This window comes from Mytilus californianus, unplaced genomic scaffold, assembly GCF_021869535.1.
Source record: "Mytilus californianus isolate M0D057914Y unplaced genomic scaffold, xbMytCali1.0.p SCAF_1, whole genome shotgun sequence".
Classification (NCBI taxonomy): domain Eukaryota; kingdom Metazoa; phylum Mollusca; class Bivalvia; order Mytilida; family Mytilidae; genus Mytilus; species Mytilus californianus.
In genome coordinates, this window is record NW_026262581.1 from 8698620 (window position 1) to 8723577 (window position 24958).

The 24958-nt window shown below is 31.6% G+C and overlaps 2 protein-coding genes across 3 annotated transcripts in view; one reads left to right on the top strand and one right to left on the bottom strand.

The window, feature by feature from the left end:
- Positions 1-1159: 1159 nt before the first annotated feature.
- LOC127698400 (BTB/POZ domain-containing protein 19-like) lies at positions 1160-17568 on the bottom strand. The gene is made up of 7 exons (XM_052201889.1): positions 17428-17568; positions 10391-10601; positions 9107-9160; positions 8011-8139; positions 7234-7365; positions 6359-6484; positions 1160-3499 (listed from the first exon to the last, which is right to left on the bottom strand). The coding sequence occupies exons 1-7, from the start codon at positions 17508-17510 to the stop codon at positions 3377-3379; spliced, it is 858 nt and encodes a 285-aa protein (XP_052057849.1). The 5' UTR covers positions 17511-17568; the 3' UTR covers positions 1160-3376.
- Positions 17569-17604: 36 nt separating this feature from the next.
- The window catches only part of LOC127699615 (kynurenine/alpha-aminoadipate aminotransferase, mitochondrial-like), a 37637-nt gene continuing 30283 nt past the window's right edge, over positions 17605-24958 (top strand). For both annotated transcript variants that reach the window (XM_052203053.1, XM_052203054.1), the window contains exons 1-2: positions 17605-17671; positions 24602-24713. In XM_052203053.1, the coding sequence (XP_052059013.1) occupies positions 24647-24713 (67 nt within the window). In that variant the 5' untranslated portion in view covers positions 17605-17671; positions 24602-24646. The remainder of the gene's footprint in view (positions 17672-24601; positions 24714-24958) is intronic.

Genomic DNA, 24958 nt, shown 5'->3' on the forward strand with positions numbered 1-24958 from the left:
GCGATGTCTGATGAAATTTAGGATTTTGAGTCATTAAAATCGTTTCATTTTTAAACTGTTGCCTTCGCTTAACTGTTCTTGAACGTTTTTAGAAAAATGGTAAGAAAATTCATGAAGTAAATGCGATGAAACAGTCAAAACAAGTTCGTTGATGCTATGAATCTAGTGTGATTTCAACATTTTTTTTTTAAAAAGGACACAAACTTTTAAGTTATCTCAAAATGACCGAAATTGTGTGAAAAATTTCCGGATCCTTGCATGGAACATATCTAAATCTACAGGCTCTATAAACAACATCACAGTAAAAAATTGGGATGTGATATCCCTTTTTAAATAAGAATTCTACAGGTAAAAATTCTTTTTGTTTTTATCTAATGATTAAATGACTTAACTGCTCCCAAAGTAACATTCGTTTTTTTCCTTCACCCATCAATTATAAAAAACTCTTATGAACAGATGTTAATGGAAGAACATATCAAACACCATCTTCAAAGGCTTTACTGCTATAACTTTGCTAAGTATCAATGACCTGTTTAAAAAAAAAATCATCAAAGATAATTAAGTAGGCCAGAGTTGCATTTTGTCTACATAGAACTCGTCAGTGGCACTTCAATTAAAATAGGTGGAAGGTTAAATCATTAACAAAGTTCAAGAGCTTTGAAAAAAAAATTCAAACATGTTGTGATATATAACCCAACAATGCCTGAGGTAGAAAACCTTAGGTTTTGAATGAATTGAACAGTAAATTTTAAAAAATTACAGTATCAATATTTCATGCCAGGAACAGGGGTACTGACTACTGGGCTGATGACATTTTCATTTACAAATATTTAATGAGAAAAGGACATATTTCAACTATTTTTTAAATGACCCAAAAATTCAACATAAAGTATGTCGATAAATGGATCTATAAATCAGTATAAAATGTTGTTACTTGGATATAAATGTAACAACTGACTCAATATCAATGATCTATCATTAGTCTTTTTTTTATAATTAGAATTTTTTGTGTTAGTAAATGCAATCTTCACCAACAGAAAAGTAATACATATGTATTTCTGTCAATGACATTCATTATAAATGAAACCAAAACTCAAAATAAAGTGCCTGTCTTTCCACAATTTTTACTGCAGATGAAACAAAAATTATCACTATGATGAATTGTGTTATATTTAATAAATAAATTTCATATATTTTAACATATCTATTACAATCAAATGAGGTCATATGGAACTAGTTCTTAAGCAACTTTCAGCATGCTTTAAGTACATGCTGTTAAAAAATATTAAAAATAAAAATTTTCAACAATCATTAAAACAGAGTTATTTCCCCTTGAAAATATTGTCTCATATTGTCTTATATGTAAGATTGCGTACATGTAATAATACTATAAATCTAAAGCGGAAATGAAAAGCCGAATAGTATAGTCTTAAAATACTCAATGAAAAACAAAGTTTGAACTGATGTTAGTTTTTTCATAAAAATTTGAAGTCTAATCTAGTTTGTCTAATTCAAAGTATTAGATAAGGTTCAATGAAAAATTATGTTGCTCTTATCAATTTCTTCAGGAAACTGAATTTTTGAATGCATATTATCAAAATATGTGAACATTATGATGATACATCACATATTTTTGGAATGTTTATCACAAAAAATATCTCGCCATGCAAAACGTACATAAACATCACATAATAAAAATGGACGGAACTACTTCAAAAAAGGTGGATACATTCAAGTCAAAAAGATTCACACAAAAGCACCTAAGTTGTAAAATTGCTAAGATATACTATATATAAAACTATAAAATGAAATATAAACATGTTAAAATACTATACAACAAAGAAAATATAATAATTGTAGAACTATTATGTGTAGTAACTATTTGCAAATCTTAATTTATAAAATTAAATTAAAGGTAAACAAGTTACAAATAAAGGTAACAATACCATTTTAATTTATTAACAAACAAACCTATTTAATGATATCTAAAGGCTTTAATTAAAGCTAAATAAATTTCAAACTAACATAAATGTTTACATCGAAACTTATCTAAAAATTTATCCAACAATGACTATGGGGTTGAATTAATGGAAAACTAGTTACCAAGATACTTTGCAGAATATTGTTAAAAAAAAACTTCAATTATAATTATGCATTTACTCTTTTATAATAAAAACTGCACAGAAAAATTGTGGGAAAATGGTTAAAAAGTACAAAATGAGTGCATAACTAATGTCCCAATGCCTAACTGAAATATGTTTATACACAATGCTTATCAGGGTTATAAATACTTCTTTGTATACAATTTCCTGGGAGAGCTAGACCACGTAAAGCAAACCCCAAAAATATAAAACATCATCATGTGTTACTTTTACACTATTGCTACTCTCTTTTTTCTGAGTTCTTAATCAGCAGTGGCGGATCCAGAACTTTTCATAAGGGGGGGCCCGCTGACTGACTTAAGGGGGCCTGCTCCAGTCATGCTTCAGTGATTCCCTATATAATCAACCAAATTTTTCCCACGAAAGGGGGGCCCGGGCCCCCCCAGGGCCCCCTAGATCCGCCTATGATCAGATACATGTTGAATATGTTTTTGATGGATAAACAATTCAGAATAACAAATCAGTTTCCAAATTGTCAAATGCCTTAATTTTCAAACTAATGTATAAAATTCACAATTATTCATGGTTTATTCTGTGGTCCTCAAAAATGTTGCAAAGAGCACAATTAAATCCTGACTTTATAATAGAACTTCTATGACTGTGTATTGTCAGAATGCCTTAAAATAGAACTTCTATGACTTTGTATTGTCAGAATGCCTTAAAATAGAACTTCTATGACTTTGTATTGTCAGAATGCCTTAAAATAGAACTTCTATGACTTTGTATTGTCAGAATGCCTTAAAATAGAATTTGAGGAATAATCAGATATATGCATGCCAAGTATTGTATGGGATACTATGTAAAAGCAATTTTTGTTTGTTTCTAAATCCTTCTAATTGCATGTATGATATTTGAATTTCCAGTTCTTTTTACAATATTGTTTGAACTCAAATTATAATCATTTTCATCATTTGCATTGATCAATTAATAAAAAAGTTTGGTACATTCAGTTACTTTAATGGCCTTCATATAAATTGTCTGATTTTTATGAAAACTGGTAGTAAAAATTCATGAGCTTAAGAAGATATTTTTATAACATTAAAGGCCTAACAAATCTATAAAAGCACACAATGCATTTATTTATTTCTGAACTTTTATAACCCTATTATTCCTTAACAATCTGCTAGCTCTCAAAAATTGATTTAAAATTTTGTTCAGTCTAGCTATCTATGTGCACACAGTTTTGATTATCACAGAGTTCACAAATATTTCATTTACTGGTCCAAGTACTTCAAATGTTCCCTGTTCTCTGTGCCCTTTCTTCTCTTCATAAGAGGATTTGATGGGTCACCTTTCTTTGTTGCATGAAAACGCCATGAATTGTTAAAACAATCAATCTGAAAAAAAAGCAACACATTTTTTTAATAATCTTAACAATGCATCAAATAACTTCAATTATATCATTAAAACACTCAAAAAGAATGGAAAGTACCCGTACATTTTTGCAATCTTTCATTCTCTCATTTTATATTTGCCATATACAAAACATTTTTATTTCAGGCTGTTGGTTTGCTAGTATTAAAAGATTAATACTTAGCTTTTTTTGAATATTTTAAACAAATAATTTTGCAAGTATATATTGTATGCTGATAGGATATACCATCTCCATTAACTTTATCTTTATAAATTAAACATTGTATTATAAAAAAAAACCCATTTTTTCCAATACAAAAACTACTTGTCAGAGGCCTAGGGTATTTAGTCTAAATGTTTATAAATAGATTTTTTCATTTCAAGTTTTGAATACCGATAAAAAAATAGTAAACCAACAACACCTTAAAATAAAAGATATCTATAGGTCTCTCTCTATATATACCTAAATATATCAGATATCAAACTCTAAATCACCACCCCTTCTAGATCTTGACAAGTTGTCAATAAACAAGAAATGATTGTAACAGGATGCTGTTACGAAGTCTCCCAAACAAAGCTCCCATAATTCCTTTTTTCCCAGGGTCGCCTGACATTGGACAAAGTCCAGTGAAAATTGGTTTGGTCCAGTAAAGTTATATGCATTAGTGATGCCTTGGGACTAACCCTGTATATCATTCAAATCATCTTGGCATGACAAACCAGAATATATATGGTTTAGGGGTGGGGATCTCGACCATTTACAAGATACTAGAACATTGGGGGTGGGGGGGGGGGGGGACCCCTGGGGACTGACCCTATATGTCATTCAAATGTTCGAGACATGACGAACAGGAATATATATGGTTTAGGGGTGGGGATCTCGACCATTTACAAGATATTAGAACTTTCTCAAATGGCAGGGGGTCAGGACCCCTGGGGAATAACCCTGTATATAATTCAAACCATCTTGGTATGACAAACCAGAATATATATATGGTTTAGGGGTGGGGATCTCGACCACTTACAAGATTTTAGATTTTTCTTAAATGGCAGGGGGTGGGGTGACCCCTGGGGACTAACCCTGAATATAATTCAAACCATCTTCGCATGACAAACCAGAATATATATGGTTTAGGGGTGGGGATCTTGACCACTTACAAGATATTAGAACTTTCTTAAATGGCAGGAGGTGGGGGTGACCCCTGGGGACTAACCCTGTATTTCATTTGATGTGCTTTATCATGACAAACCAGAATATTTATGGTTTAGGGGTGGGGATCTTGACCACTTACAAGATATTAGAACTTTCTTAAATGGCAGGAGGTGGGGGTGACCCCTGAGGACTAACCCTGTATTTCATTTGATGTGCTTTATCATGACAAACCAGAATATATATGGTTTAGGGATGGGGATCTTGACCATTTACAAGATATTAGAACTTTCTCAAATGGCAGGGGGTGGGGATGACCCCTGGGGACTAACCCTGTATTTCATTTGATGTGCTTTATCATGACAAACCAGAATATATATGGTTTAGGGGTGGGGATCTTGACCATTTACAAGATATTAGAACTTTCTCAAATGGCAGGGGGTGGGGATGACCCCGGGGGACTAACCCTATATATCATTCAAACCATCTTAGCATGACAAACCAAAATATATATGGTTTAGGGGTGGGGATATTGACCACTTACAAGATATTAGAACTTTCTTAAATGGCAGGGGGTGGGGTTGACCCCCGGGGACTAACCCTGTATTTCATTTGATGTGCTTTATCATGACAAACCAGAATATATATGGTTTAGGGGTGGGGATCTTGACCATTTGCAAGATATTAGAACTTTCTCAAATGGCAGGGGGTGGGGATGACCCCTGGTGACTAACCCTGTATATCATTCAAACCATCTTAGCATGACAAACCAGAATAAATATGGTTTAGGGGTGGGGATATTGACCACTTACAAGATATTAGATCTTTCTTAAATGGCAGGGGGTGGGGTAGACCCCCGGGGACTAACCCTGTATTTCATTTGATGTGCTTTACCATGACAAGCCAGAATATATATGGTTTAGGGGTGGGGATCTCGACCATTTACAAGATATTAGAACTTTCTCAAATGGCAGGGGGTAGGGATGACCCCTGGGGACTAACCCTGTATATCATTCAAACCATCTTAGCATGACAAACCAGAATATATATGGTTTAGGGGTGGGGATCTCGACCATTTACAAGATATTAGAACTTTCTTAAATGGCAGGGGGTGGGTGTGACCCCTGGGGACTAACCCTGTATTTCATTTAATGTGCTTTATCATTTAGAACATTTTCAATTAAAAAGATTGTGTCTATCACAAACGGTTTTCAATTTATAATCATTTGAAAATTAAAAAAAATAAAATCCTGTAGGGTTCTATAGTAAAACCCTCCTTTCTTTTTGCCCCTCAAAGTACCCCTTTATAAACCCCATTGCACAAACAAAATCCTGATTGCACCACTAGACATGTTAGTCTAACATACTGTGAAACCTAAAGTTAATCTGAGAAGCGGTTTTAGAGAACGGGTGCGGACAAGTTCAAATTTAAAAGCGGCGGAAGAAGAAGAAGAAGAAGAAGAATAATTAATAAGAACTTCGTTTGGGAGACTTAATTAAACATAAACTACAAGAGATTTGAGATCAGCATCAGATTCCAGGATAAATACACTGAGATATAAACAAAGACAATTAACCCACTCTTTGGCTGTCTTTCTACATATAATAATGGTACTACTTATAGTCCATAAATCAATACCTCTAAATTGAACAAAACTGAAAGTACACAATACAAAAAGGATAAGTTACTCACAGGAATAAGATTGTCTTTTTTATTGTCTTTTTCTATCTTTTCTAACTCTTCAGGAGACAGCAATGTAAATCTTATCTTTGGTATTACTTTTCTGGCTACTTCACTCACTGATTTTTCTAATACTGTCTAAATGAATAAATATAATTTTTTTATTTTTTATTTAGTGTACATTGTACATACAAGTAAAGTGAATTAAAAGCTATTGTGAAATATGGTTTTTTGCTCAAGCTGTAAACCAGTAATTGGAGAATATGGGGTGGCTCCTACTGCATATTTAAATCATGTATTCTTCTTGTGCATTTTCAGCTGTATTTCCAAATTTTGTTCATTGTCTCAGGTGTTGTTACTTTGACAGTTTTTGGCACAAAATTAATCGCAGACATATATACATGTAACAACTTCAAAAATTACTGAAATTTTAGCTTAAGTAGCAAAAAATATGTAAATCAAGTTTTGTAAGATGCTCTGTGTGTGAGTGTGCTTTCACTATGCGAAAACCGTACACTGGGACATTTAGTTGCTGTATAATATTTCTGAGTTTACATTTATACAGAGGAACTTTCGCACAGAAGAATATTCTCATATGACATCGGACATATGACTTATAATAATAAGAATTGATTCCTTATTATATCTGAATACTTGCAGGTGCCAAAATTGAATAACAGTTGCTAATATACAGTTTCTGGCATCACTAAACTCAGTGTTAGTGTAGAGAAATGCAGTGTCCAGACTCCCAAGATCAGATCCATAAATGATGTGGCATGGCTCCATTATGATCAGATATTTTTCATTCAGGTTAAATTAACAAAAATATTAAAGCACTTATAAAAATTAATAATTCTTTTTTTAAATTTCCACATTTAGATACTTACAGAGTTTATGGTCGCCCAGTCCTTGACATATTTGAGTAATTCAATCTCATCCATTTGTAAATTATCACTTTGTAGAATTTCATTCATTGATTCATCAGAAAGTTCCTGGAATGCCTTGGACTTCAGAACACTCTAAAAGTTATATAAATAAAGACAATGTCAAGCAAAAAGTTTAAGTTATAAATGCAATGTATTTTTAAAACATCAAAACAAGAATGGATACACAGAAAAATTGTACATCGTTTTATTTTTTATGTCTGCCTTTTTTCACAATTCAATGAAAAATGGGCATGTGACATTTTTGATGTTTATTATTTTCTCTCATTAGTAAAGAATACATGAAACAAACACTTCAGTATATTAAGATGTAAAGAGAACTTAAATTCTATTGACGGTTGCAGTCTAGTGCACAGTAAACTTATGTGGTGTACTGTAATTTCTTCTGGATCCCTGTAACATAATTATATTGTTGGGTGAATGAGCCATGGAGTGCCAAATAATACCAATATCTCAGTGAGTTGAACAAGGATTATAAGACACTAATTTTCTAAATCACAAAATGAAGTTTGATTCAGTACACTTTGAAAATTAGTTCAAGGTCAGGTCAATAATCCTATTCAATCATAACTGACAGCTTTTTGTAGATATCCACAGATTTAATGTACCCTGTTTTACTCTGCATATTTCTCAATGAATCTGAGAGCAGTTGCCAACAGTTCTACATTACTATAAGTGACAGCTACTTGTAGATATTCAGGGTAACTGTATATTACTTACCTCTGTATGTTCCTCTATGAATCTGAGGGTAGCTCCCAATAATTCCATGTTACTATAAGTGACAGCTACTTGTAGACATTCACAAGCATTGTGCACACTAAGATTTTCTACTAGGTATAATGCTGCAAGCTGAAAAATTAAATAAATCACAACATGTAGTTGACTGAAGTGAAGAACTAAATAATACAGGTACTAAGTTAAGGCATGCAAATGTTTGCATAAGACAATAATTTCAATAGTAATGGGATTCAAATTGCCCAAAAATTTTGTTTTAATTTGTTAATTGTTGGTGTAAGTGTTTTCTTTCGTGTCCACTAACCATGCAGTCTTGTTGCATTTTGTGTACCTTTTTCACATAATACAAAGGTACATACATGTATACTTTCACTTTCTATTTATATTCAACATGGTTACATTGTGACACAATTTATACCTTCCTGATTTTTACTTCAGTGAGATTTTCTGATGACGGTGCCCTAGGAGCAGAAACATGTCGATCTCATTAGATTACTGCAGCAATCCCTAAAGTGTTGTTGTTATAACTGCTTTCACTTTTTCACATGTATGTAATATTTCTGGATTTGAATTTTTTACCCCTTTTAAACTAGTTGGTATGATATTTTCTACTTGTTGTATACTCTACTTATAACATAGTAATTCTGGTTATATCAGGTATCTTGGAACTAGATATGAACCAGGCAACTTAATTCACCACCTTTTAAAAACCATGGTGTGTTTCTATTTTGATATAAATTTTCCAACGCTATACTTCTTTTTTGGAAAACCTAAATTGTTTCTGAGTTGTTGTTTTTTGGACCAGTTTAGTTGTAGTCAAAACGCAAAAATTCCAGGATTAATTTTTCCGTTTTTTATTTTAATGTTCTGTTACCATTTACATTTAAACTTGTTTGTGTCTTTTAAAAGTAATGATTTTTATTTTGCAGTTTTTCTTATTGATAAATGAGCATGGTAACAACAAAAGAATACACACTGAGCCATTGGTATTGTGTAACATTAGAATGTTACCCCATATTAACCCATTTCAACATAAACTTTATTGCAATGTAGTGTGATAAAGTACACATATATAGCTTACCTTTCTAAGTTCATCTAATCCATATTCTATTGAAACACCAAATGTATCCAAAGCCTACAAAAGATAATGCAAATGTCAAATGTATCTTTCTTTTATTTAAATTATGAAAATATGTTGTTTGTTTTAAACTTTTCATTCAACAGAAAGAATGAGTAGATAATTCTATTTCCTCATCATACAGCAAAAATAAAAATTTCCAAATAAGCGCTTGGTAAAAATTTAAATTAAACATCTTGCATGAGGTGACAGTATTTCAAAATTTTTCCCTTTTCAGAAAATTGAGTATTAAAAAATGTACACAAAACTGTTGTGATTTGGTTTATAATTTGAGGGTTTTAACAATGAAACTACCCATAGTACCTTAGATTCTGAAACTGCAAATCTTTTGACGTATGGATGATTTATGCAATAACTGACTGATCATAGAATTTATTGAGTAAAAAAAGTTAAGCAACATATATTTTATTTTAAAAAAAATTGAAATAAAAAATTGCAGAAATTGCAGAAATTAAAGAACCTTTGTATGCATGCTCACATACCCCATGCCCCAAAACTCATAACTCCTAAAGAAACCAACTGATAAAATTTCTTGTAGTTATGCACATCTACATATTATGTCCTCATTAACTACAAAAGTTTCATGAAATTCTGTTTAGGGGTTTCAGAGGAGTTGCGATGACAAACTGTTGCAGTAGTATATTTAGGTCAAAGTCCAAGTTCAAAGGGGCATAACTCCTAGAAAAAAAATTGAATCAAAATTTCCTATTGATATGCACATCTGAATAGAATGTCCTTATTATCTACAAAGTTTCATAAAATTCTGTTGTTTGGTTTCAGAAGAGTTTGTGATGACAAACTGCTGCAGTAGTATATTTAGACCAAAATTTGAAGTTCAAAGGGGAATAGCATTGAGATAAAAAATTATATCAAAATTTCCTGTCAACTTTCACATCTACTAAGTTTGTCCTTATTATCTACAAAGTTTAATGAAATTCTGTTGTGTGGTTTCTTAGAAGTTGTGATGACAAGAACAGGATTGACGGACAGACAGACAGGTCAAAATCATTATACCCTATACAACTTCATTGGATGGGGCATAATAAATTTTATGTTCAAGTTTTTGTCGAGTAAAAAATTGAACATTAAGGTTTATTTTCTTTGTAACAGTTATGTATTTATCGTTATTATTAGAAGTATAGTTTATTTTTGAAATAGGAAATAAAAAATATTTGCTGCAAAACTTTTAGTATACAAGTTAACATACACCAGTATTAAGATGCTTACAATTTTTGGTGTAAGTGAGACACAGTTTGTATACATAAACTCTAACATGGCCTGAAATATTTCTGGTGATGTGTCAGGTAATGGAATCTCTACATCTCTGTTGGGGGTCTGCTCAGCAAACAATGCTTTAAATATGGCTGATCTTGCTGATAAAATACATCTGTGAGCATAAAAGGCTTTTCTGTTTGGTCCAATTTTAAACTTTACATCACTGAAAAATATGAAATAAATAAGAAATTTTAGTTTCCATATTGACAGGCTTAAAAAATTTAATTTTTATAAACTTGAAATATAGGGATTTTTTTAAATTTTGTTTGGTATTTCTATTAGGTTATTTTCAAACTTGATAACAATAATAAACAAAAGTACACATGCTGAAATGTCTCGCCTGCTTTACTGACCATTGATTTTATGTTGAAAGTCTTAAAGATAAAGGTTTTACTAAAAGTATCACATAAACTTAACATTTTTAAAGATCTATGAGAATGAGGTCAAGGTCAGATAAATCCTGTCAGACAGACATATACACCTTACAATTTTTTTATACACTAAATATAGTTACATATATTGATTATGGTAATTGAAAAACTGACCAAAACACAAAAATTTAACATTGACCAATGAACCATGAAAATGGGGTCAAGGTCAGATTATACCTGCCAGACAGACATGTACACCTTACAGTTATCCCATACACCAAATATAGCTGACCTATTACTTAATAAGTATTTGAAAAACAGACCAAAACACAAAAACTTAACATTGACCAATGAACCATGAAAAGGAGGTCAAGGTCAGATGATACCTGCCAGACAGATATGTACAACTTACAATCATTCCATACATGTACAACAAATATAGTTGATCTATTGCTTATAGTACTTGACATGAAAATTAGGTCAATGTCAGATGAAACCTGCCAGACTGACATGTACCCATTACAATCATTCCATACTGGTTCACATGTATGCATACACCACATATAGTTGACCTACTGCTTATAGTATTTGTCTATTTTAGAAACGGACCTAATCACATAACTTTAACCTTGATCACTGATCCATGAAATGAGGTAGACTGTCTGGCAGACATGTAGATGTTGCAAGGAACCCATATACCAAGTATAGATATCCTATTACTCATCATAAGAGAGAAATTCACATGACAATAAAACTATAATATGTTTTCAAGCAGTTGCTGAACCATGAAAATGAGGTTAAGGACAATGGAAATATGACAGACGGAAACTTCAAAACATAAGGAATCTGCAAACAAGATATGATTCAGCATTCAGGTCTTCTACCTTCTGAAATATAAAGCTTTATACAAATAGTTTACGCAGCCGCTCTTGCCCAATAGTAATACCTAAGTCTTGCATACTGCAACGAAATACTGTGACTTTCGATGCAGGCGAGACAAAAATGGAAATATGAAAATAATGATATTCAATTCAAAGAAAAATTGATATTTTCTTTTCTCCTATGATTTGAATTAAAGTTGAAACATTAATATATTGTATTTAATAAAATACAGTAAGTTTAGTACTGTTATCCAGTTTTCAAGTGTGTGCAACATTGTAAGACTTTATTTTATTGAACAAATCAAGATGTGCTAAGAATTTGGATCAAGTTTTTATATCCAGATATATTCCCTTAATAGGTATAAACATACTGATATATTTCAATGACTGTTCCTAATATAAATCAAGTAGCTGAAACGCAACTCCCTTTAAAAACCTCATAAATTAAATAGGTGAGTCTAGCACAAAAAATTAGAAACCGTATATATTCTTAATGTTTAAATGCATCAGCTTTAAAACAGTGAACCTTTATGTGTAACAATGAAACCATCCTTTCCTATACTTAGTTACCTCGCATGCTGAATAAAAGGTTCTTTGTAAAAAGGTATTATGAGATGTTTAAATATTCTAATTGTGCTTCTTTCACCTTCTTCTCTCATAATACATACTAATTTCCATTTTATTATTTGTTTGTAATTTTACATATTCCACTCCATTAAATTTGAGTCTGCCAGGCAGTTTCATTCTGTAACTTTTTCTGAATGTAATTTTATCTTGTTTAATCTACACCATTAATTTTCAGAAAAAATTGTTAGTTTAATCAAATTGCTACATGTAGGTCAATTAACAAAAATCTACATGTAACTTCTGAATGGTATCAGGATTTTGTTTGTCATTGAAACTTAAAATATTTTTTTAAAAAAAAATATAAAATATTAAATTGTGGAAAAATGTAAAATAATAAATCTTTTTATTATTTTCTTAATAAATTAGTGACCCACCTGCACTATTAAAGTAGGAAAAAATTTTCTCCTAGAAATTACTCTTCAAAATTGTTTCATGAAATTCTATTTTCAAAATTTGATCTATTGTCAATCAAAATTCTAATGGAACTCTGTGCAATTTCTTACACTACATGATGACAGTACATCCCATATTATTATTGAAAATATACAAATAAAAATGTCTTTGAGAAAGCCTGAAAATTTTTGCCTATTATTTCTAATGGATCTTTGGAATGTGAAATGAATTTGTCATTTTTATACATAATGAACATAATATAATTTTTTAATTTTTTTGCAAAGTTTCCCTTTAACAAGTTTTTACCAAAATGCATAACTTACATTTTTAATTTGTGTCCAGACACTATATGTGTATTGAAAGAAAATTATGCAAATTGTAAATTTATACAGAACATTTCAAACTACATGCAAGCATTTATCTTGATAACATGTTTTTTTTTTTTTTTTTTAAATGTAGTTAGCTGCAGTGGAATATCTTAGTTTGGCCTTCAATCAGTAACTTGTTTTTTGAAATTTTGATGAGTCCAATTCAGTGATTCACAGCTTAGAAAGCTGTACTGAATCCAATGTAATATTGATAAATCCAGGACATACCTATAGTCAATTAAAAGTTCCAAAGATTCCTGCCATTATTCTAGTTAAGAAATTAAACATTTCCAAGTAGAAAGTGAAACTCTATTTCTACGATTTTTATAATATCAGTTAATAAGTCTTTTAAAGTTATATTTAGTTACAATGAGTCTAGAGATCATTCGAGTCCAGAGAGCATTCATTGACATGGTGATAAATTGTTTAAGTATTGTTTCATGTACATGTTCATGTAACTGTGTTATTGTCAGGCTTTTTTTCTGGAGTAAATTTAACTATGTTCTTTTCTCTGACCTTTTGTTATTCTGCTTTTATAATTTTTGGTGATTACAGATAATTAGGACATGGTCGAGTTCTTTGTTACAGAACTACATTTGTACATGTACATTAAGCCTGTCACATGTTGATCTGCTGGTCTGTCGTCAGTAAACTTGTCAGGAAATGTTTTCTTCATGTTTTTTGTACACTTTGGAATTTTGTGTTGAAGACTGAAATTCTATATTATTTACTACTCATCTACATGTATACTTGAAGTGAATTATACCAGTATTTAACAAGTGACTTTGCAATATCAAAATGAAATGGGAACTGTGCTAGTTCTAAAAATAACAGTTGGCAATTATGCCAGTCTCACACTGGGCCCCTGTCTGGGTATCCTAATCCGAAGCTACTGAGGGATCTGAATGCTGAGGAGCAATCAGTGAAAAGTTTGTAACGGTAGGTAAGTAAAACTTGGATCTGATTCCCATAGAGTAATTATGCTACAAATCTGGATACCTGGTGTGAGTCCATTGGTCCTGGACTCATAAAAAAATCTGTCCTAAGACTAGACTCATTATTTTCATAACTGGTGAGTCCAAAGTCATCAAGATTGTAAAATGTTGTTTTGAATTTTATTCTGTTTGTGTACGTAATAAAATGAGTTTAGTGCTTATTCAGAATACAATTTTATAGCAAACAAAATGAGTTACAATCTATCTTGGGAAACTCATGATCACCTCAGATCATATCAGGCAGATTTTTGAATCTGTACAAAGATCAGTAATAAGCTGGCTTTGTATATATTTGTAAATTTTAGGTATCAATCATTGTGTTCTTGTTTTTATAGGTGGTGGGTAAGTTGTGTATATAATCTACTTATATGATGCTGTACAGACTAATTCTACTGTGTAGTGCAAAGATATAAACGTAGGCCCGCACATGCAGAAGAAGTTTTATACATATTTTTAAACCTGTTGCTCTGATTACACAGATAACCTGTGGTGCTCCAGATAGTGGAGGGATCTACTAAAAAGAAAGAAAGAAATGTGGCGTCAAAATTTTACTGGCACCTTCGTGATGTCCAGTAATGGCGGACAAATAGCAATAAGTTGAATATATTTAGGCACTGGCTACGGTTACATGGAAATATAACAATAATATAAAAATTATTGTTAGATTGGAGACTAATTGCCGGAATGCAGGGTTGGGTAAGGAACCGATTAATTACGAATGTAACAATAATATTTGGGTCTACGGTTACATTGCGTTATTGTTACATGTACATTAAAGACTGCAATGTATGGTAGATTTATTAAACTTTATAAACCTTCTATAGTTATGTTGCTTAATTCTTCGATATGAACTAGATAATATTAATGATAATAATATTATTCAGCGAATAAGTATTGATTGTTTTGGTGTTGTTAAAAATCATGACTACTACAGTTTAGTTCAATATCACTTTTGATGAATACTTAATGAACTGTTCAATAGAGCATGTACTGTCATGACTGATAAGATCACAAAATATCTGGACTCTGAAAATGAAAACACTGTTTCCACCAATTTCAATCTGTCGGCAAATGTCAACATTAATTGCTTTCACAATTGACTTGTATTTAAACAACCTAACATGCTTCCAAAAAAAATATTGGACGAAAATGTAAACATCGCAAGAGTAACAAAATATTTTTCACCTGAAGCATGGCATTCAGACATTGAAAGTTTCTTAAACTTCATAAAGGGAAAATGCAGAATGGAATTGTACGGTATGCAATATAGAGCGTGCACATTGCCGTATCACTGGTTTGTGATGGCTGCTTAGAGTGGTTTCACCGAAAATGCGTCGGACTAAAACATGCTCCAAAAACAACATACTGGATTTGTAGAAACTGTCATTGTAAATAAAAAATCAAAATATTGTATGCAATATTGTAAATATCAAATAAAAGTTTTCAAGTTTTATTTTAGTACATATTTATTACTATTCCCATCGTACATTGCAGTGCGTTAATGTAACAATAAGGCAATGTAACCGTAGACCCAAATATTATTGTTACATTCGTAATTAATCAGTTCCTTACCCAACCCTGCATTCCGGCAATTAGTCTCCAATGTAACAATATTTTTTATATTATTGTTATATTTCCATGTAACCGTAGCCAGTGCCATATATTTATATGCTGTTAACAGGATATTGTAAAGTATTCTGTAAAAGGTTTGCTGATTTCGTCCCCTTTCACAGGTACAAATGTAACACCTGACTCATATTATTACATGAGACGGAAACGCTGCTTAATGAAATTTAGGTAGTTTTCAAAAATAAAAATTGGAAAGTTGCGAAAAAAATTGTTTTGTTTGTCGGATATAAGTCGATCCGGCCCAAAGTCGATCCGTCCCAAGTCGATCCGGCCCACGTCGATCCGGCCCAAAGTCGATCCGGCCCCATAATAAATTATGAATAAACTATATTGACTTTGGAGGATTTTGTGACAAATTTTAACAGTATAAATGGAATTTGCAAAAAGTATCGATTGGTTTACCAGTCAAAGAATTATTTTAAATCGATACGAAAGTGAGTGTGATTGTGTCTGTTTGTATAGCAGCTTCAACATATTAATATGAAGTTATTTTCCATGATAACTTTGAATGTCATGGCGATTTTTATTTTATTTAATTCACATACAGAATAGCTAAATAAATATTTACAGTCCAGTGGAACCTATAAAATTTAACTCATCATATAATGACTTGTTTAATCAAATCATTAGTCTATAATTGGTTTGTTTATTCAACAATTGTCTGATGATTGTGAACTAAGGTAATGCCACTCGTAATCACTTAATTCAATCAAATCCTGATTGATTAAAGTTACGTAATCAACAAGGTCTTTATAGTTTGATCTTTTGTTTGGTGTTATTTGTTATAATAATTAATTGTATTTTTTTTTCAGGTAACATCAGAGGCTTCTATATAACACATGTTTTTTTTTTTTTGTAATATCGAATATAGTTAACATATTTTTTATTTAAGTTGACAATATTTTGAATAGTTCTGTATAGATAAAAAACAAGTTATATGACTATCCATTATTCTTTATTGCAAGATAATAACAAATTAATTACACTGAATGCACATTTTCACTCTCTAAAATATAATATCAGCACTACTTTAATATAACAATAAATTCATACACACTAACAAACACTCTATCTCTGACACTCACATAAATATATATAACTTTTTAATCATTTACACTAACAGTTACACTGTCACTTACATAATATAAAAGGGGTCACACTTGCAGCACTACAATAACATATACAGTTACTATCATACGCAGTACATATATAATATATAGAACAACTAACAGCACTATACTTGTTCAATTTGATTAGCTCACCAATTGCAAGAACAAACGCACTATATTAGTCTAAACATAAAGAATTCTGGTTCAGGTTCAGGTGCTGCTTCTGGTTCAGGTCGGATGTAAGTGGAAATGAACGAATTATGCGGCGAATATGGGTCTCTCACTCTACTTGTTTTATACTCATCTAAAGAAAATATTTGTCAAAGGCCACTTTTTTTACCGTACACCTTTTACATTATAATAAAATTCATAAACCTTTATGAATTACAATTAATATATATCTTTATTTTTATTCCTTATAAATATATATTTTTTATTGGGGCCGGATCGACTTTAAATATGGGCCGGATCGACGTTGGGCCGGATCGACGTGGGACGGATCGACTTGGGCCGGATCGACGTGGGGCCGGATCGACATGAAAGCGAAAGGGATGGCGAAAAAAATAATTTACCGAGGAGGAAAGCTGGGTATGGATACTTTTTGACCTGACCGTACCTGTGTTCTTTATTGTTGATGAGCTTTTTCATTTCTTTAGCAAATTCTGTAATATTGCCTTCCATTTTTAGATCGTTAGACATTCTTAAAGATTTTTTATCACAATTTGATAACTTTTCCACTGTATCCAAGCACTTGTTTTTCCGGATGTAGAATTAAACACGAGTCTCAGTTCCGGTTTCGTAAGCTTAAAGTGTTCATTCACCTTCCAGAGACATTAAACTCTTGTCTAACAATATGTAAGGTAAATCAGCAAAGCAATGCAAATATGTTTTAGCAAAGACAAGCTTTATAAATATAGAAATTGAAATCAATACATATTTGTCATCAGTCATAAGAATTATGCTATAAAAATAAAAATACGGTTATAAATCGTTTTTGTATGCAAAAGTGTTTGTCCACCTTTTTAGGGCTTTTACATTATTTACAGATAAAAAGATGAATATGAAGATACTGCTCAAGGGATCGTAACTGTCAGTTATGGTCACTGCCATTTTATGTATGAACGGACATGTTGCTTATAACATATGGCATACTAACTTCAGATAAATATTTTTATTCCATTTTTGTTTACATACGAGTCAGATTATTCTGCCTACATCCTGTGAGTAAAACCATAGATGTATAAACCCTTCAAATACTTATGTTTATTTTGATTTCTTTCGTATCATAAAATTATGTCTGATTTAGTTTTGATCTATTTCCAGAATAAATGATCTAGAGGCATGTATATGTAGTCCTCTCAGATAAAGCATATATATATCTATAAAGCCTGCTTTTGTATACATGATCTTCCAATTAGGAAATTTTTGTAGAAAGATTTGACTTCTTAAAGCAAATATTTTCTCACAAGAATGTCCTGTGACACATTTTCCACCCAATGGCCTCAGGTAAACTGGGGTCTGTCATGTTCATTCATGAAAGGAAATTGGAAAACTTGATCGTCTATAGAACTTTTCTTCAAATCAATTAAAAGGTTTATAGGTTTCCAAATTAAACCATATACCATCCTCTTCAATATCGTGTGACTAAAATGTTAGTTCAGATAAGAGAATGGATAAAAGTTATAAGCCTCCAAATTTATGTGCAGATCCCATGACAATGTGCTTGATTTATTTGACTGTCCTTCTTTTTAAGTGCTACAAAATGGCAAACTATGGCATTAGTTTTCATTTCAGGTGAAAATTGCTGACATTTTGTTGTTTTAAAAATCATAATTAAGTTAGAGAAACTCATACCTAAAAATATATCAGACAAAAATCAACACAATTGTAACCCTTTATTGGTTTGCTAATAAAAGATTTTTAAAGTTCAAGTCTATGTTAAAACTATAACTTATATGTAATAAAAATTATTTCAAATTGAATTCCTTTTAAACAATATTCAAGAAAAACGGTGAACTTCTGATGCTACAGTCAAACAAATTAATAACTAGGGAATTCATGAAATCCAAATGTGGAATTTGCAGTCCAGACTATTTTTTCTGATATGGCTTATCTGTACAGTGCTTGCCTATATGACCATTACCATAAAATCTTGGTGTGAAATACTACTTTTTATTACACCTTCAATCGACTATTTTCACATTACAGACTTTTGACTTCAGATTATATAATTTTTCGTCAGGTTACTTTCTTGGTGGTAGACCATCTTGGTATTTGGTCATGTAAGAACAACCATAAGAAGTAAAATCAAACATATAATCCATGCAATTTGGGAGGAAAGTTTACTGTTATCAGATGATTATGTCGAGTATAGAACACATGAAACAGTTAATTTTCCCCCAACATTTTACCTTAGCTGTTTTAAGCAGTCAAACAGCTACTTTCATTACTTCTGCATGCTACATAAATAAATTTGTTTCACATATAATATGTATTTGCTGTTAATTTTTGTCCACTGAAAATCTTGTGCATATCAGTTCAGAAAAGTTTACAGGCTTCATGTGTATTGTACTTTGTTTTAGGACAATGGACATTAAGGGTTTGTTTTAGGACAATGGACATTAAGGGGAGATAATTTTTGTATTGTGAAACTGACAAACTTTGTACTTTTCGTATTCATATGAAGCCGAATCATATGAAAACCTTCTATAAGACAAAAAGATAATGAGAGAGCATCTTGGCAAATTATTTAGTTTTTTGTTCAGACCTATTGATGATGTCCTATCACTCTATAACATGAATATAACCCATATTTCAGCAAAGGCAGATCCAGGGGGTGGTCACCCGGTGCACGTTACCCCTCTGGGGTTGACAAAAATGGTGCACCATGTATATTTTATTATAATATTTTGATTAATCTTTCAATTTGTCTATCAATGGTAATAACTTACCTAAAGGCAAACAACTTACATGTATCTTGACATCTTAATCGCTGATTACATGTTCCTTGTATAACCATACTTGTTTAATGACTTTTAATTACTCCTTCCATTCCTTTGATATGTAGGTGTGAAACTGAAGAGATAGTCCTCAATCTTAGATGTTTTCAGTAGATAATAATTCTATTTATATTGCGTTTATCTAAATTTTAAAAGTTTAAATTTGTATGACAACTTTCCTGAACATTGATGGTTTTCTACTGTGATGCCAAAATTCAAAATATTATTTTTTTGTTTTTGAGTCTTATTAACATTCTTAATCCCATATTCCTCTTCTATCAATTTTCAACAAATTCGGGCATTTTATATTTTTTGTAACTTTTACCCTCTGTCCTTCAGGAAACGCCACAAATCAGCCCCTTCTGAAGTACCATCGTCTCGTAATAGACTTAGCATTGATATGAGCAAAAATGGTGATTGTTATCATGAAAAACCCGTGACATATATATAGGTATAAACAACATTGGCCTTGTGAAGCAATCAACACGTCAAATAACAAATGAACAAAAAAGTAATTTCACAAGGAATCATTTTCAACCAGGAACAAACTGTAACTTTCCCATAAAGAAATATGCAGTAAAGAACCGACTGTTTCAGAGAAATAGGCTGATTAAATATGACGGGCTTGTGTACTCCCCATCAAAAGAAGAGCTTATTGTATATATTGTGCTCAATGTGCGGTTGAAGATTTAAGAACCTAGCATAAAACCATAAACTGATATGGTACATGCTTGTACTAGACTAAACGAATATCTCGGCCTGGAGGACACAACTTGTAAAAAGAGCCACGCTGAGGCAAGAGCCAATGACAGACAATATTGAGAAAAAGATGGTCAAAATACAAACTTTTATTGATGCATTGATACACTTGTATTAAAATTTACATTTAGAACTTTATGTGATTGTTGACACGTTTGCATGCAGGAATCCACAAAAAATGAAACTGGAATCAATTTTATTAGTCTTGTTTAACCATTTGCTTCAATTTTTTTTAATTGTTACTATTTTCATGACATTAATATCAATAAAACAAAATTTGAATTTAATAAGAGTTTGTAAGGTGACCTCCCCCTGACAAAATTCTAGATCCGCCCCTGTTCAGTGAGTCCTTACATAATACATCTAACATATCCTTCTACACTTAGTCAACTTTATATCTGGATCTTTTTGTTGAAATTGACACAGGTGGAGAAATTCAAACTTTAGGTAGGATCTAGGACGTAAATGACAGTTTCAGTTTTCCCATTTTCAACTTCCAATCTATCAGTCACAACAGATATAATCCTCTTCCCAAATGTATGACTTATAAATTGCTCCATTGATACAAAGCAGGCATTTATTTTCATGTTATATGGACTTTTATTAACAGGGATATGCTCCTAACACAAAAAATCTTACAGCAAGGAAAAAAAATTGAATTCACACTTCACAATTTGAGATGGGCACCATCATAAATTGGTTCACAGTAATTATTTGTTTGTGTCTCGACATGTTTTCGTGTTCTTAGATCTTAAGAAACCGGAAGAGTCGTTTGAACTGAAAATTTACACATACTCAATAGCTTCCTATTCCCTGTTGTGAGATTTTTGTACTCAATCTGGATAAGCATGGTGGTTGATGCATACCCAACATAAAAAACTTACCTTGTAACGCTTGTTGATGCCCTTGTTAGAATTTTGTACTTAATCTGGATAAGCACGGTGGTTGATGCATACCCAACATAAGAAGCTTACCTTGTTGATTCACCTGTTAGATTTTTGTACTCAATCTGGATAAGCATGGTGGTTGATGCGTACCCAATATTAAAAGCTTACCTTGTTGATTCACCTGGCCTTGCGGTTATAAAGATTTCGAGCACGATTATTGTACTCAGACTCAGAAATCTACCAATCAGAATACTGGATTTGGTGTTTCGAGCACAAATTTTGTACTCCAAGAACTGAGTAAAGTTTTATGACCGAGACCCCTGGTCTTGCTTCCTTCTAAGTTCATGGAATTCCCACAGTTTATTCATCTTGGTTGATATTTCAAATGAATTGATGAGTTTAAAACATTTGTAAACTACTGTTCAATCTTCGTTCCTATATTTTATTTTGTCTTTTTATTCATTTGGTTATTTCAATAAAATGGTATCTGGTGTCAAAAAAAAGGGGGATGTTTATCGATGATTAGCCAAGGGATGTGGATAATCCTATCATTCATTCAGAAAAACTGGAAATAGCTGCATGAGATTATTTGTCTGATATATACTACATTTATAATAAGGATCCTGGGTAATATCAAATGTCATGACTGTCCTTGTTTTTGAAATATCAACTTTTTACAAGTCGAAATCAGTGATACTGTGTGTACCTTTGAAAGTTACACAAGTTTCTACCTGCATAACTCTTGAATTAAAATTCTAAAGACAAAATAACTGTATGTTGTCATTAAAGAACATATATTCAGCTGTTGCTCATTTATTGTAGATCTGCTATAATCATGTGATAATGTCATTGATTATGGTATTATACTTTAAGTAGAAATACTCAATTTAACATATTGCTACCAATACTATATAGACTTGCAAAAAATCTTTAAAGTCCAAATTGTGGGTAATACATACATTTTTACGCAAGTGAATGAGATTTCAAAGATAGGATTAGAGGCCTGTGAAATACTGGGTAAAGAAAAACTGAGACCATAACAAGTCTGTCCTATTTGGACTTGAATAAGTCTGAAAATGTATTTTATTCTACTTGTAAGTACATTTTCTCTGCTTGGAGCAAGGTTGCATTGCAGTCCAAATTTTTATGCCCCACCTATGATAATAGAGGGGCATTATGTTTTTTCGGTCTGTGCGTCCGTTCACCCGTCCGTTCGTCCATCTGTCCCGCTTCAGGTTAAAGTTTTCGGTCGCTTCAGGTTAAAGTTTTTGGTCAAGGTACTTTTTGATGAAGTTGAAGTCCAATCAACTTGAAACTTAGTACACATGTTCCCTATGATATGATCCCAATTTCATGGTCCGCTGAACATAGAATATGATAGTGCAAGTGGGGCATCCGTGTACTATGGACACATTCTTGTTATAAGATTAATCTGATTTACTGTGATAATTCTAAAAATTGCAAAAGCTTTCATTCTTCTTTTTTATTTTGTCTCTTTAAATTTGTTCATAAGGTTATTTTGGACTTCAATAAGTCCAAAAGTGAATTTTATTTTTTTTTTGTACATGTAAGTACATTTACTCTGATTGGAACAAGGTTACATTGAAGTACAAATTTTAACAAGATTTTTCAGATCATCTGTGATAATAACAAAACCTTTTGTTCCTATTTTCTATTTTGTCCTTTTGTTCATATGGTTATAAATAACTTATTTTGGACTTGAATAAGTCTGAAAATGGATTTTATTTTTCTTGTAACTAAGTACTCTGCTTGAAGCAAGATTGCATTTGAGTACAAGTTTTTACAAGATTTATCAGATATTCTTTGATAATACCAAAAGCTTTCGTTCCTATATTTTATTTTGTCTTTTTATTCATTTGGTTATTCCAATAAAATGGTATCTGGTGTCAAAAAAAGGGGGTTGTTTATCGATAATCAGCCAAGGGATGGGGGTAATCCTATCATTCATTCAGAAAAACTGGAAAGCTGTAAGAATACTGTTCTCTGATTACACTATTTGGTAAACAATAAAAAAGTTTAAAGTTGAATCATTTTAATTTATTTGCCAAATGAACATTAAAAACCTATCTGTTTAAGTGAAAAAAACAAACTGAAAGATGGTTTAAAATTGAAGTTGAAATAATAAATAGAAAAAAAACAGTCAAATACTCCAGACTTTGCATAGGCACAAAAAATATAGGACTGATATATTTTTGTATTTATGCAAGTCGAAATTTGATGATTATATTCATTGAAAATATTAGAAATCATTTGTCCCTTCATAATCGTCTATTCATCTGAAGAAGCTTTAAATTGATATTTTATAGTGTGTCTTTCTATATTGTGATGTTACAACTATTGTTACAGGTAGGGTGAAGGTTGGCGCCTATTAAAACGTTTAAACCCGCTGCATTTGTTTGCACCTGTCCTAAGTTAGGAACCTGATGTTCAGTGGTTGTCGTTTGTTGATGTGATTCATAAGTGTTTTACATTTCTTGTTTTTTATATAGATTAGACCGTTGGTTTTCCTGTTTGAATGGTTTTACACTAGTCATTTTTGGGGCCCTTTATAGCTTGCTGTTCGGTGTAAGCCAAGGCTCCGTGTTGAAGACCGTACTGTGACCTATAATGGTTTACTTTTATAAATTTTGACTTGGATGGAGAGTTGTCTCATTAGCACTAATACCACATCTTCTTATATCTATTAACCAAAACAGACTTGTTCCAGTCTGAAGACTAAAAATGACTCCTTCAGGTCGATTCTTGTAATAAGGGGACATAATCCCTACTGAAAAATAAGTAATCTATGTGAATTTTCAGCTGTACACAAATTGACTTGCAGAAGTCATTTTATGTTTAAATTGAGGTTTGTCTAATATTGACTTGATTAAGTTGAATTGCGATTCATGAAAAAAGAGAGATAACTCTTGTATTTTACTTATTTTGATTTGTAGAAGTCAAAACATGTTTTGACTTGTACATGTCTGAGCTCTGACTGTTTATTGCTCTTATTAACATCCTAAGAGTGATTCAAGTTAATCAAAACCTATCTTCCAAACAAAATTTTTACACTACACAGTAAAAGAATTTTCATTTTGATGTAAAATTATATTTGAAGTTGATTTAATGTGGTTTTTTTTTGTAGGTGGATATAGTGTCAGTGAAAATGCTAAACTAAAATCACCAGACAATGAATTACACAAGATTTCTCAACAGGCTCAGTCTGGCTAGAAAGCCATCACCTATTCGTATCATGAGTAAGTGATTTAGAATAGCTTATTAATCAGAATGGTCTTCTGTTTTTGATTTTATTCTGTCATGTCTGTGGTACTTAAAAATACTGCTGATGAATATCATGAAACACAACTGATGAATGGATGCTGATGTATTTCAAATTATTAAGCTGAGTAAAATGATGGTTATGCCTCTGGTAACAAACTAAAGAAGTACATTTGGTAGATAAGAAAACATTTTTTTTTTTCTATATCTTTTTATAAAATTT